Consider the following 13,564-nt stretch of genomic DNA (forward strand, 5'->3'; position numbering starts at 1 on the left):
CCGCACGGGCACCGTGCACAGATTTCCGTTTAAATTGGGGGGCACTGCCCTGCAGCCCCCTCCCCGCAGGAGCAGACCTCTCTGCCGTGCATCACCAGGCTCTTTCTGAAACCCCCCGAGTCCTCCCATCCTGGCAAACACGCTCCAAGCACCAAACAAATCCCAGTTCCCCAAATCTCATTTTATTTCCCCCCATTGCACCCAGTCGTGAGCTTGTTTCCCATCGGGGCGTTGCTGCTGGGAGCTCTTTAGCTTCTGGCGACCACCGCAGCACTGTTCTGCTTTAAAGACCCAGCGGTCACCCCACGCAGGGGTGAACCTGGCTCCAGCGTGGGCTTGGCGAGTGGGGAATTGCCGAAAGTTTTGGGGATCAAAGCAAGAAAGAGGAACCCCGGTTGCTCGCAGCAATCCGGTTACAGCCATTCACCGGCCGCAGGGTAAATAACGAGGGATATTAATAACAACGAGTCTCTGCCAGGGACAGAAACCAAATTCCTCGCCAGGCTCATGGCAGAGTGGGGGAAGCCCGAGCACGGCCGTGGGCAGGGCTGGGGCTGCTGCAGGCAGAAGGTACCCTGGCACCTCCAAACCCAGGCAGGGCTGCCTGCAGCCAGGGGAACACCCATTTTAGCCAAAAATAATAATAATATATGTATATACACACACATTCTGGGTCTGCAAACACCACCTTGCCCAGATGCAAGGCTCTCGGGTGGAGGAGACTCACCCCCGTTCCCAGGTCGGCTCAGCCCCAAAACGCAGCAGTGCACGCAGGGTGATGCCTGCTTTTTTTTTTGCAGGCGTTTGAAAACAGGTCAGCCTCTTACAGGGGCTTTTCCCTTTTCGCCCTCTTTGCTTTCGTTTTTTAATCGTCAGGAAGGGACACTGCTTTGATTGTGTTTTAGGCAGGGGAATTTGCAGGGGATTTTAAAAATCCAGATAACAACTAGCAAAAGTGCCACAAGCCTGGCTCAGGTTGATTTGTTTCTTTTTACAGCATAAATCTTCCCTGCTGAAGAAGTTTTGCAGATATTGATACTTCCAAGTTTCACATTTTTAAAAGTGGGGGTTGTTTTTTAATAAAAAACTCTCCTGAAACTTCAATCCAGCCTCAGCCAGTCTAAAGTTCAGCTCCTAACTCCAGATTTTGACCCTCAGCACCAGGATGGTCAAAAGCACCTACATTAGAGTTTCCTTTAAATTTGTGATTGGAGTTTCCACAGCATTTCGGGGGAATTTCGCACAGTCCCATCACCGAGAGGATGCTGAGCTCTGGATTTTCCTTGGTTCCCACCATGAGATCCCAAATGCCTGGCATGCCTTGGAAAACCTTGCCCCTGACACAAGGGGGGTGTCTCGGTTTTTGTGTACCTACCTGATCTCAGCTCCTACTCCAGACGGACCTAAACCACTTCCAAAATAGATCACAGGAATTCAGAACGAAGCTCTTTTACTGCCCATCGTCTGCTTAAACCCCGGGAAGAGCCTCAGGGCCCCTCACCGCCTCCCAAAACCCCGTGCACGACCCGGCCTCCCATTTCTGCACTGATGCCCCAACAAAAAAAAAAAAAAATTAAATTAACACCGCGACAAAACCCAGCCAGCCCTGGGAGGCTCCGGGGGTGAAGCACCCACTGCTGGTGCCCCCACATGGGGACCGGAGGCTTTTTTGGGGGTGCTACCCTGGCAGGGAGACAGCAAAAGGAAAGAGCATCGCGCTTTGCCCACCAGTGCCGGTGCGTGGCAAAGCCCCCGGCCGGTGCTTGTCCCCACGGGGATGCCACCCCCCACCAGCCCAAAACACCCTCTGTGAGGCGGGGGGGGGGGGGGGAACGGACACAGCCCGGGGGGTTACCCAGCGGCACCGAGGGGTACCCGCGCCCCCCTCCCGCCCCCAGCCAGGAGCATCCCTGGAGCATCCCAGCCCGGAGGGGGCTCCAGCCTCCCCCGGCGCTGCCTCCAGCCCCTCCCCGGGCGGACCCTCCGCCAGCCCCGGGGCTCGGGGGGGGGGAGCAGCCGCCGCCCGCCCGCCGCAGCCCTTTGAACGGACCTATCGCTCCCGGCCCCGCCGCCGCCCGCCCCCGCCGGCCGTGATGCAGCCCCGGCTCCTCCTCTCCCCGCTCCGCAAGGGCTGGAAGCTCCCCTTAGCCTGTTTGCCCTTATTTAATTTCGAGTGTGATTTTGCTATTTTTAGCAGCTGGATCCCCTCCAGTAAGGCTGGGAGCTCGCTCCTTTACCCCCCCCCCCCCCCATCCCCCCTTCTTCCCCCCCCCTCCCTTCTTTCCTTTTATTTTTTTTTTCCTCGTTCCCTGCAAATGATTTTGACCCAGCTTCCTTCCTCCTGGAGCAATTTTTTTTTTTTTTTTCCCTCTCTCTCTTTATTATTTATATAAATAAGAGGGGGGCCTGGCTGAGCTGTGGATGCGTGTGTGAGTCGCAGCCTCTCTCTCTGCCTTCTCCTTTCAGATCCGCATTTGCGAGCAGCAGCAGCCGCCGCCGCCGCCGCCGCCGCCGGGAGGGGGGGGTTTAATTCGCTTCACAACACAGACACGCCAGGAAAAAAAAAAAAAAAAAAAAAAAAAAAAAAAAAAAAAGAACCAACAAACCAAAAAAAAAAACAAACCAAAACCAACCCCCCCCCCCAAACCACCCAAAAAAACCCCCACCCCAAGCACCCAGCTCCGAGATCAAGCTGACTGTGAGTGCCGGCCTTCCTCTTTCCTTTCTGCTCCGGGGGGTGCGGGGGAGGGCCGGGGGGTGCTGGGGTGGGGGGGACCTGGGGTCTGCTTTCCTTCCCCGCCCCCCCGCATGCTGTGCACGATCGCCCCCCGGTTTGCTCTGTGTTTGCAAGGACGCGTGTGTGCGTGCGGCGGGCCGGCTCTGCAATGCCTCTCTTCATTATTCTTGTTATTAATTATTGTTATTAATAGGGTGATGCACCTGGCGGGGCTGCCGGGGGGAGGGCGGGGGTCCCCGCTGCCCGCCGCTCCCAGCGCGGTGGGACTTTTGCTCCACTTACTCGGTTTGGGGGGACGCAAAAGCCCCGCACCGCTCCGGGGGGGGGGGGGGGAAGTCGCACGGCCCCGGGGTGCAGCCCCAGCCGCTGGTACTGGGCACCCCCCCCCATGCCTGGGGCTCGCAGGGTGCGTGGGGGGGGGGGGGGTCGGTGTAAAGTGCGGGGGGGTCGGGACCACGCGTGGGGCTGGGACGGTGCAAGGTGCGGGGGGGGCGGGGAGCGGTGCGAGGGGCTTTGAGGCGGGGAGGGGGGGTGTGTTACACACAGACCGGTGCAAAGTTGCAGTGCTGGGGCTCAGTAGCCCCCCCCGGTTAGTTGCCCACGCTGTTCCCCGCAACCCTCCCCCCCCCCCCCCAGCCCTTCCCCGCCGGGGGGGTGATGCCACACAGGGCTGGCTGCACCCGGGGTTTTATTATACCCCGCAGGACAGGGGCTTCACAAAGCATGTGATGGTGCCCTTCCTGCCTCTTTTCTTTCTCCCCCACCTCCCTCCTTCCTTTCTTTTATCACTTCCTTTTATTATGCATGCCCAGGAAGGAAGGAGGGGGGGGGGAGAGGTTGGACTTTCCTTAATAGCTGGCCGGGGGGGGGGGGGGGGGGGCTTCAAAGCAGCCCCACGGAGGGCTTGTCCTAATGAGGAGCCGCGCACATCCCTTCCCAGCCCTCGCACCCCGGCCGAACAGGCTCTTCAACTTCTGCTCCACTATTTCTTCCCCTCCTCCCTCTCCCGTCCTCCCTCTGCCAGGAGGTGCGGCCGGGATCCTTCTCCAGCTGCAATCAGGCTAGATTTCCTGGGCGTGAAGAGATTTGGTTGTTGGTTTTGGGTTGTTTTGGTTTTGGTTTGGTTTTTTTTTTTTTTAAGATCTAAGCCACCCGCCTGTCTCCCTGCTTCTCCTGGGCTGGTTTGTTTAATCTAAGAGTAGGTGGCAGGAGCAGGGGATTTATGGGGTTATTTGCACAGAGAGGTGTAAGCCAGCGCGGGCGGGTGGGGGAAGGCAGGAGCAGGCCCAGGGGCAGGGGGGAGCATCGCTCCGAGGGGCCAGGTTGGCTCTTTTGCAACCCAACCGTCGCTTGTGCAAGAAGCGGCTGCTGAGAACGGCCCGGCTCGTCTTGTGGAGCAGAGGGAGCCGATGGGGCTGGGGGAGGAAAGTCTGGCGGCTCACCATCCACGGGGATGGAGAGCCAAGATTTTCTTCCCCCAACACCTTCAGTCGAGAGGCAGATGTAGCCCCTTCACCTCCAAACCTTCCAGAGATTTATCCCTCCCAGCCTCGGGGAGCCCAGCAGTCCCCTGCCCTCATCTCTGACCGATTCCTCCCTGCGTGGAAAGGTTTCTCTCTCTCAGCTGCTTCCTCTCCTCCATGGCAACACAACTGCTCCCTCCCTCCTGTACGGCTTTGATGCACATGAGCGGGGCCAGAGCTGCTTCCCGCCGTGTGCCTGGCATCGTCCCGTGGGCTTGGGGTACTCCTGGGGCTGGGCAGGTGCCATCGAGCCAGGGAACATCGTCCTGAGCCCTTGGGGCTGCTCCTGGGAGGATGGGTGCTGGCTGGGAAGGTGCTGGGGTGGGAGAGAAGGAGCATCCCCCTCTCCCACTTGGGCATCCTCTGCCTCATCCCCCTCTGCCAGAGCAGGACATGGAGCCCTGGGTCCCTCGGGGTGGTTTCAGCTCCAGAGCCCCTGGGGAGGGCTCGGAGGTGGCGGAGGGCCGGGTGGGATGTGTGGGTACTTTCCCCAGCACCAACAACTTTGTGATGGCAGGCTCTGGTTCGGGGGACCGTAGCCGGTGGCGTCTCCACGGCAGGGAGGGTCCCCTCAGCATCCCTGGCCGGATCCGCCGCGTGGGACCCGTGCCCGTCCCCGTCGGGGCGGAGGAGAGCGCGGCAGGGTGGGGGCCATACTGGGCCCATCTGTTTCCAGCTCCGGGAGAGGGTACAGCACGGCTCGGAGGCTGCGTTTCCTCTGACAAAGATTGACTTAAAAAGAGACAAACCCTTCCCAGCCCCCGGTCAGCCGGCCGGCGTTTTTCTTTCTTAAATCTAAACCACACTTCTTTTTTTTTTTTTTTTTTTTCTAAGAGACTCCTTGAAGGGCTCTGGGATGCTGTGAGTAATATTTTCGGGGTGTTTACACAACAGCATGGTTTCTGTCTCCCAAAGAAAAAAAAAAAGAAAGAAAGAATCCGAGGGTGGGTTTTGTTGTTGTTGTTCTGCACTCGTGAGTCACTTCCAGAGGGGAGCGGGAGCTGACGCGTGTTTTTTGAAAAGCCTCGAAGGTCTGACCGCGGCTCCTCGCACCGCACGTCTCGCCCACACCCGCTTCAGCCACCCTGATGAGGCTCAGCACCCCCGGAGGCGGTGGGCTCAGCACCCCTGCTGCCCCCCACACCCCCTCCCCGGCAGCCCCGCTTTCCCTGGTAGCGCCACTCTAACACCATCCAAATTGAAACCAGTTGCTCAAAACTACACGTTATTAACCCCGTAGGCAGAGGTAGGGAGAGAGCCGCTCTCTGCGCGCCAGACTGGGCACGCAGCCTTGTCCCGGCAGGAGAAGTCGGGCTGGGGGCTGCCGTGCTCCGGAGATGTGGGTCAGACCCAGGGCAAGGGGTGCAGGGACGGTCCCCGGGGGGTGAGGTGGCCCAGGGGGGTTGCACCCTCCATCCCAGGGCAACGCTGTGGTTTTCTAGCCACGTCTCCCAGGCAGCTCCAAGCCCCGCGCTTACAGGCAGCGAGAGCGGGACGCTGCTCTCGTGGCCCTGGTTCTGCTGGGAACCGTCCCATCGCCGCTGGGAGCAGGTGCCCCCCCCTCTGCGTGGCCACGGTCGCCCGACCAAGGGGCAGAGCAGGCGCCGGGGCTGCGGTAGCAATCCTGTTCCCTTCCAGCCCACAGCCCATCCTCCTGGCTCCTGGGCTGGGAGCTGGGTGTGGAACCAGCCCCACAGCTCTGGAAAAGCCGTTTTTCCCTGCGCCCCTGGGGAAGCGTGGAGGTGGAGAGGGGGAAGCTGGAGCCTTTTCCTCTGTGGGATTTCCAGATGAGCAAGGGAAGCCATCCAGCCCCTTGGGACATGCACAGGGGAGGGGACAACGCAGCCTCCCAAGGACAAGTGCCAGGTGATACCTGTCCCTTTAGGATGGCAGGACCAGGGTCAGGGGTGCAGCATCCCACCCTGGGCGCAGCAGTGCTGGGTGTTGAGGTGGCATGGGGGGGAGCAGGGCTGTGGGAGCCTGCACCACCCTTCCAGCACCCTGGCACCCCTGGGGGGATGCCCAAAGGCCCCCGGTGCCATCCTACAGCTCATCCTGTTCCAACTTGCCAGTGCCAGCAGCGTGTCTGGGATTTCCAGGACTCCAGATTAAATCTGGAGCCGCTCTCCTCCTCTTGGCAAAAGAAGACAGGCTCTGTGGGAAGGGCTGGCCAAGCTGCTGCTCCCCAAACGCCTGCTGGGGCCCCCAGGAGCTGCCTTAGCACTGGGGCACGGCCTAATTCAGCGGGGTGTCGGTGCTGTGGGCTTGGGGCAGGACCTTGCCCCGCAGCCGCTTCCTCTCGCTCCCCAGGCAGCGATGGGAGGATGCAGGTTGCATCCCCGAGAGGAACAGAGCTGCAAACCCACCTTGGGGGAAGGTAGGGAGCGGGGATGGGTGAGACGGGGAGGTCCAAGCACCCAAATCCTCGCCCAACTGGCGTGAAAGCAGCAGCCACCGCGTGGGGCCGGTCATTAGTGCCACGAGAGTGGGGTCCCGCTGCCAGGGGACTGTCCCGTTGCTCCATCCCCGGTACGTCAGCGCTGGCCTGGGCTCACTGCGCCGTGGGGGATGCACGTCGGGGGCCGGCACAGGCCAAAGGTCTGTTTGCAGGAGGGACGTGGGGGCAGCAGGGGCGGTTTTGCAGATACCGGCTTGGCGGCGGCGGGAGGAAGGGTCGTGCCCGCCCGAGGTGCTCTGCATCTCTGGGGCAGAAAATCCCCGCACCCCACGGCGTGGTGCTGCCAAATGGGCTTGAGGGGTTAAAAAATATCGGTGGGGGTCTCTTCTAGGCGTAGCTCTTAGCGATGCTTTTGGTTCCTCCACCACGGGCCCTGCCAGCTCCGGCAGTGCCCTGGGCACGGGCTGGTCCCCGCTCCATGCGGGGAGAGGAGCAGGATGCGGGTGAGCCTCTGGGAAGGGCTGGAGTAGGGCAGAATCTGCTCTTTTCAGAATTTTAATTCTAACAGGCATTCTTAGAGGGGGAAATGCTGGTCCTTGTCACCTCCTGTCCGTGCTGACACCCCACCAGCCACCCCCATCCCTGCAGAGGGGCCAGGCAGCAGGTGGGGGGGGGTCGAGCATCCTTACCCAGGGGCAGCGGGCAGCAGGGGCACAGCCCCGGCCAGGCTGATTGCGGGAGGGTCCGGCAGCTCCGCTCGTCCCTCGCAGCCCCGTGAGTCACTGCCGTGGCCCCCAGCACCCGCCTGCCCCATCCGTGGGCCATTGCTGACCAACCTTCCTCCCCTTTCCCGCTCCTCCTCACCGCTGCTGGAAGGACGATGAGCGAATCCAGCGCCAAATCCAGCCAGGCCCTGGCCTCCAAGGGGGAGAAGGACGTGTCGGAGAAGAGGGGCCGGGGGCGGCCCAGGAAGAAGCCACAGGTACATGGGGTCCCCTGGGAGGAAGGGGGGGGGGGGGGGGCACCCCACTGGGCGCCTCTGCCTGCAGCGATGCCCTCGGGGGCTGGGCACCTTCCAGAGTACGGGGCAGCAAGGACAAGCCCCCCCCTCAACTCACATCCCAGCACCATTCCCTGGGCGGGGATGGGGATGCCCATGGTACAGCTCCTGCTACCTCCCTTCAGGCAGCATCTCCTGGGGGGCTTCACAGCCCCCCCCACCCTTGCAACACCCCAGAGCTCCTCCTCACCCAGGGAAGGGCTCAAGGCCTCCCCTTGCTCCTCCCCGGGCTGTAGCTGATCCTGCCTTTGCAGATGGGCTAATTAAAGCCCCATTAGCAAAAGCTGCTCAGAGGGATAAGATGCTGCTGGAGCCTTTATAGTGTCAAAGCCCCCCCGCCCCTCCCCGGCCCAGCTCCCCCCTCCCAGGGCAGGTGGGGTTTGTGCACATCATTTTCCCTGCAGAAAAGGCAATTTACCCGTTCCCCGACCCTTCACCAGGCAGCAGCACCGGCAGCAAGTTGGGGTTCGGGGCTGCGAAACCAGTGGGGACCGTACGGCTAAGCCGGGCGATTAATGCCGGGGTGGGACAGGTCATGTACGTGCCCGGCTGAAGGACACGCGGGAGCCTGTGCCCGACCGCCGATCCCAGTGCAACCAGTGCGCCCAGTACCACGTGCAAGAGCATCTCTGCCCCGGTGGGGTCTGCTGGGGAGAACAGGGGTCGCAGCCTGGAGTATCCCGAGGTGCTCCGCTGCACTGGGAGCCACGCCGGGCACACATCCCTCCCTGGGGACCCCCAATCTGCAGCGACCCTCCCTTCTGCTCTCCCTCCAGCAGGAGCCCAGCGAGGCCCCGACCCCCAAGAGACCCCGCGGACGGCCGAAGGGCAGTAAAAACAAGGCCACCCCAAAAGGCAGGGTAGGTGGCTGGGGAGGGGGACAGCTCTGGCCAAGCAGCCGTGCGCTGGGACGACGGATCCATTTTGAGCTCAATTATAGACAATTTATGGCAGATATACCCCTTGGGGGGGGGAGGGGTGAGTGGGGGGTGTCTCAGTGCCGGCCCCCAGGGAAGGTGGGGAGGAGCTGGGAACCGCGTGTGTCAGCATGTGGACACCCGTGACAAACCTGCTCGCAAAAACACGCGACTCACATCCCGTGAGTCACGGGGCTGGGGCGTCCCCGGGCTGGAAGCCAGTGGCGAGGGGGGCCAGGGGGGGCCTGGCTGCAGCCCCGGGACCACCTGGGTGCAGCAGCCCGGGAGATGCCACTGGGGTGATGAATTTGGCAGTCGTGGGTAGGAGGAAAGGGAACGCCGGCCACCCCCCAGCAGCACCCTGGGGATGAGGAGATGGCCCCAGCCTGACCAAAAGGTCTTTGTTGTTGTTTTGCTCAGAAAGCTGCAGTCACACCAGGGAGAAAACCTCGAGGCCGACCCAAAAAATCGGTGAGTGGGCTCTTCGCTTCCTTCTCCCTCCTGGCAGGGTGCTGGGCACTTTGGGGGGCATGGCAGCCCCCCTGGTCGTCCCCACAAGCGTGCGGTAGATGCTGCCAGGCTGGGGGAGAGCAGAGCCATGAGCAAAAAGGGGGCACAGCGTAGCACAGAATGGGCTCCGAACCTGGCCGCTCTGCACCCCGGTGCTGGCACTTTGGGGACTGAGCCATCGCGGCTCCCCTGGGAGCAGCGTGCAGGAGGTGGCTGGTCCTGCCTCGGTGGCATGCTGGCACACGCCTGCCCGGGCGCCCGCTGCGTCACCGGCATTCCTGCAGCCTGCGTGCGCAGCCACCCCCCCCCCGCTGCACGCTGCAGCCACCCTCTTATTTTGTGCTTCCCCTTCTCCATTTCATTTTCCCCCCCCCTCTCCGCTCTTCCCCCCCCCCCCCACACCATCGGTTTGCAGCCCTGTGGGAGCTCAGGTGGCTGCCGGGCACCCACGAGCATCACCCGGATGGTTGGGAGCAGGTTTCACCTCCTTTCCCGCCACGCACGCCCCACTGTCCCCATGCCCAGGAGCTGCCACCAGGCGCCAGGACACAGAAGCCACCCAAGAGCACCCTCAGGGTGCGATTGCTCTGCCCCATGAGGGGTTTTTTTTTACACCTTTTCCCACTTAAATTCCTCGCAGAGGGCAAGGGGCTGAGCCATCCGGGCTACAAACCAAGTGGCTGGGGTGGGAGCGGGGGGGGTTTTGTCTCCTGGGGTCTCCTGCACGCGTGTGACAGCACCAGGGGCTGTTTTGGGGACCGCGGGGTGGCGAGCTGGTTCGGCAGGGTGGGGACCAAGCCTGTCCCATGCCGGCAGGGCTGTGCCGGGGACACGGTGTCCCGCTTTGGCAGCCACCAGCCACAGCGGCTTTTTTATGAATGAAGCGGGAGGAAGCGGGGGCCGCCGCTGACTCACGCTCACACTCAGCCCTGACTCACCGCCGCGTGCGGGGCCACGATGCTCACGGCCGCCCACCCCAGCGCGTGGGGCCGGACACGGACCCTTGGTCCTGCCGCCACCGGCCCCACCTGCCCCCCCCCCTCCGGTGGCAGCTGGGGGACACCTCGGTGGCGTTGGGAACCAGGGGGGGACCCACACTCGCAGGGTGTGGGGCTGCGAGCCCACCCGGGGGGGTTTCTTACCTGGGATTTAACCCGTAATGGGTAAACTCGGAGCAAGGGCCAGTCCCCAAATCCAGGAGGATGCTGGTGCCTCAGTTTCCCTCTTTGCACAAGGGGGGTGATGTGCCTGGTCAGCCCTTCATCCCGGAGCAACGGGGGGGTGCCTGCAGCCCCTGGCACACACACACCACCCCCCCCAACCACACTCCCTTGCCTCGCAGCAGCAGGACGAGGAAGAGGTGAACATTTCCCAGGAGTCATCCGAGGAGGAGCAGTGAACCCTCCCGAACCGGCGCTACCTCATTGCCTGACGGTCCCGCGTCCTCGGCGGCCGGGGGAGAGGGACGGGGAGAAACCCACTGCACCGCCCTGGCTTTTTCCTCCTCCCTCCTCCGCTCCTTCTTCATCCTCGGACAACGGCAGCACTGGAAAATAGCCCACCCCGGCTCCCCTCCTCTCCCTAGTGCTGGGTTTTTGGGGCAGCCCCACTGGCAAAGGGGGTGCCTGGCATGGAGGTGGGTCTAGGTCCCCCACCTTTGCTGCCCCCCCCCCCCCCCACTCCCCAGTGCAGCGACTTCACCGACCCAAAGCGGGTGCTGGTGTCGTCGTCGTGTCCCCCCCCCCGCCCAGCACCAGGCTTTGCCCCAGGACCTTTGCAGGGAAAAGTTGGGGGGGGGGGGGGGCTGTTCAGCAAAGGCGAGACCCCCAAATGCATTAGACCTTCACTCTGGCCTGCTGCTACCACGGGCAAAGCCCCCTTGTATCCCTCCCCAACCCCCCCAGTCCTGGGCGACTGCACTGTGTGTGTGGGCGAGCAGCTCCCGCAGCGATGCCAGGGCTCGGTGCCCGTCCTGGGGGTGCCCAAGTGGGGCCGGCTCGGGGTGGACCTTTCCTCATAGGTTCTGAGATATATATTTTTTTTTTTTTTTAGTACTTTTTTTTTTTTCTTTTCATTCACAACTACCTCTGGATATTTAAGTTCTGCTCTCTGAACTCAGACGTGCTGCTGCTGTGCCGGCTGCTGGGGCACCGTTGGCTCGGTGTTTCCTTTTTCGGGGTGTTGCTGGGGGCTGTAGGGGTATTTTTTCCTTCCCCTTTTTTGGGCTTTTTTTTTTTTTTTTTTTAAAACTGTTATTTTAAGGTCTAGGTTGCTCTGCTGCTCCAAGGGATAGAGGCTGGCAGGGCGGTGGGGTGGGGGGACTGCGGGATGCTCCCCACACTGTGCCACCCCCTGGACAACGGCTGCAGCGGGACCGGAGGTCGGTGCCAGGCAGCCCCGGTTGGGCAAAATTTGGGATTTGGGTTTGTTTTTTTTTTTTTTCTTTTTTTTTTGGTCCACTGTTAACGACCTTTTGGGTTCCTATTTGCAGTTACTTGAATAAAACATTTTATGGATGTTTGACGCCTCTGCCCTTGACTCTGGCTGGGGTCCAGCCCCCGGCAGCGGGGTGGGAGCAGGTTTTCTCCATGCCGGGAGAGCCCACGGGCACGGAGCGCCCGCTCCGCACGGTGCCTTCTCCACAGGGACATCCGTGACGGTGCCAGCCATCCTCCGCGGGGACACGGACGGGAGCTGCTGATGGAAACACAAACAGGCAAAACCCTGCTGCCCGCCCCCCCCCCCCCCCCCAAACTCCCAACCTCGACACCTTTTTATTACCAAACCGAGTCACGACGCTGCCAAAGCAGGGACGCGCCGTGCTGAGCCCCCGGACGTCGGGCTGGCCCATGGTCCGGCAGCCCTTGTGCTGCTGAAAACCCTCCCTGCCCGACGCGGGAGGCTCGTGGCCGAATCCAGAGAAACACGTTTATTTGCTCCAGCACACGCCGCGCTGCTCCTCCACGGGCGCCCTGCCCTCTGCACCCAGCAAAGCCCCGGCACCCCGCGGCTCCCCTGCCAGGGTGCCAGCCCCAGCCAGCCTCGTCGGTGCATTTTAAGGGGCTGGCGGGGCGGTTCAAGCAAAAAAAAAAGGCAAAAATAGGCGCTGAAGTGGGAGACAACCCGTTACCGTCGGTGCTCGCGGGGTGGGATCGCTTTCGGGCAGCGGCCGCCGGCATCGCCACGCTACCGTGGGCGCATCCTGCCCTCCCCGGCGAAGGCAGCAGCGCCGGTGCTGACACCGTCCTCCCTGGCCTCCTGCGGGCAGGATTCGGCCCCAGCTCTCCGGGCAGCATCAGGCCTTCCAGTCCCTGCGCGGGGGCCGGTGGGGCGAGGGTCCCCCCCAGCTGGGCATCACCTGCAACAGAGAGAACCCCTCAGCACGCCGGGCAGCTTTGGGAGGGGATGGCGGGTGGCCCCCGGCCAGACCCCCGCCGGTGCCAAGCACGGGGGGGGGGGGCAAAGCAACCCTGAACGGTGTCATGGTGGGTGGAGAAGCCCCTGGCTCGCAGGCACTGGCCGCATAGCTCAGCCCTCCCAAAAATCCCCGGATTAGACCCAAACCCTCGCCTGGCTCCCAAAGGGCAGGCTGGCTCTGTGGGCTCCCACCCAGGCTCGACAGCCCCCGTGGGCTCCCTTAGCGCTGCTTGACGCTGCTTTTTTCACGCCAAAAAAAAAAAATAAATAGCAATTCCCAGCAGCACCGTGCACGGTCAGTGAGTGACCCACGCAGCCGCCCCACCTGGACTCATCCCCGAAACCAAACTCCCATCCCCAAAACGCAGCAGCTCACCCACCCGGGCCTCCTCTGCCTCCACCAGCAGCTCCTGCTCGGACTCCTGCAGCTCCTCGGCCGGGTCGTAGCTGTACATGGGCAGCAGCCGGTGCCGCAGGCGGTCAAACCTGGCAGGGGGATGACGGTGGGTGAGCGGTGACTGGCCCCACACAAGCCCCCCAACCCCAGCCCCACGCCCCCACGCTCACCTCCGCTTCTTCTGGACGTACATCACCTGCAAGGAGAGCAGGGGAAGGCGTGAGCGGGCGTGGGGCACCGGACGACGTTTTGGCCCCCCCACCCCCTGCCTTGCCCACCCCACTCACCGCGGCCAGGAGGGCGCCGAGGAGGGTGAAGAGGAGGAAGGGTCCCAGGACGTAGCCCACCAGCGAGTCGCCCGCCGTGCCCGGGGCCGTGGGGGCCGTGGCGTTGCTCATGGCCCAGCGCCGGCTCCTCTCGGCATTGGGGATGTGGATGCCCGGCCCTGCTGGACGGGACGTCTGCAAACCCACAAACCTCCCGGTAATAACCCACCGCCCCGGTAATAACCACCCCCCCCGGTAATAAACCACCCCGCCTCGGTAATAAACCACCCCCTCCCCGGTACTAGCCCACTGACCCGGTAATTAATAGCCCCCCCCCCC

At 62.6% G+C, this 13,564-nt stretch overlaps 2 protein-coding genes across 2 annotated transcripts; one reads left to right on the forward strand and one right to left on the reverse strand.

Annotated features, from left to right (window-relative positions):
* Positions 1-7,538: 7,538 nt before the first annotated feature.
* HMGA1 (high mobility group AT-hook 1) lies at positions 7,539-10,544 on the forward strand. Its single transcript, XM_086476667.1, has 4 exons — positions 7,539-7,640; positions 8,495-8,578; positions 9,056-9,106; positions 10,488-10,544. Exons 1-4 carry the CDS (start codon positions 7,539-7,541, stop codon positions 10,542-10,544), a joined length of 294 nt encoding a protein of 97 aa, XP_086332793.1.
* Positions 10,545-12,440: 1,896 nt separating this feature from the next.
* Positions 12,441-13,357, reverse strand: SMIM29 (small integral membrane protein 29). Its single transcript, XM_086476674.1, has 4 exons — positions 13,247-13,357; positions 13,130-13,155; positions 12,943-13,048; positions 12,441-12,503 (listed from the first exon to the last, which is right to left on the reverse strand). The coding sequence occupies exons 1-4, from the start codon at positions 13,355-13,357 to the stop codon at positions 12,441-12,443; spliced, it is 306 nt and encodes a 101-aa protein (XP_086332800.1).
* Positions 13,358-13,564: the final 207 nt, after the last annotated feature.

This window comes from Leptosomus discolor, chromosome 21 (assembly GCF_034619465.1).
Source record: "Leptosomus discolor isolate bLepDis1 chromosome 21, bLepDis1.hap2, whole genome shotgun sequence".
Taxonomy (NCBI): Eukaryota; Metazoa; Chordata; class Aves; order Leptosomiformes; family Leptosomidae; genus Leptosomus; species Leptosomus discolor.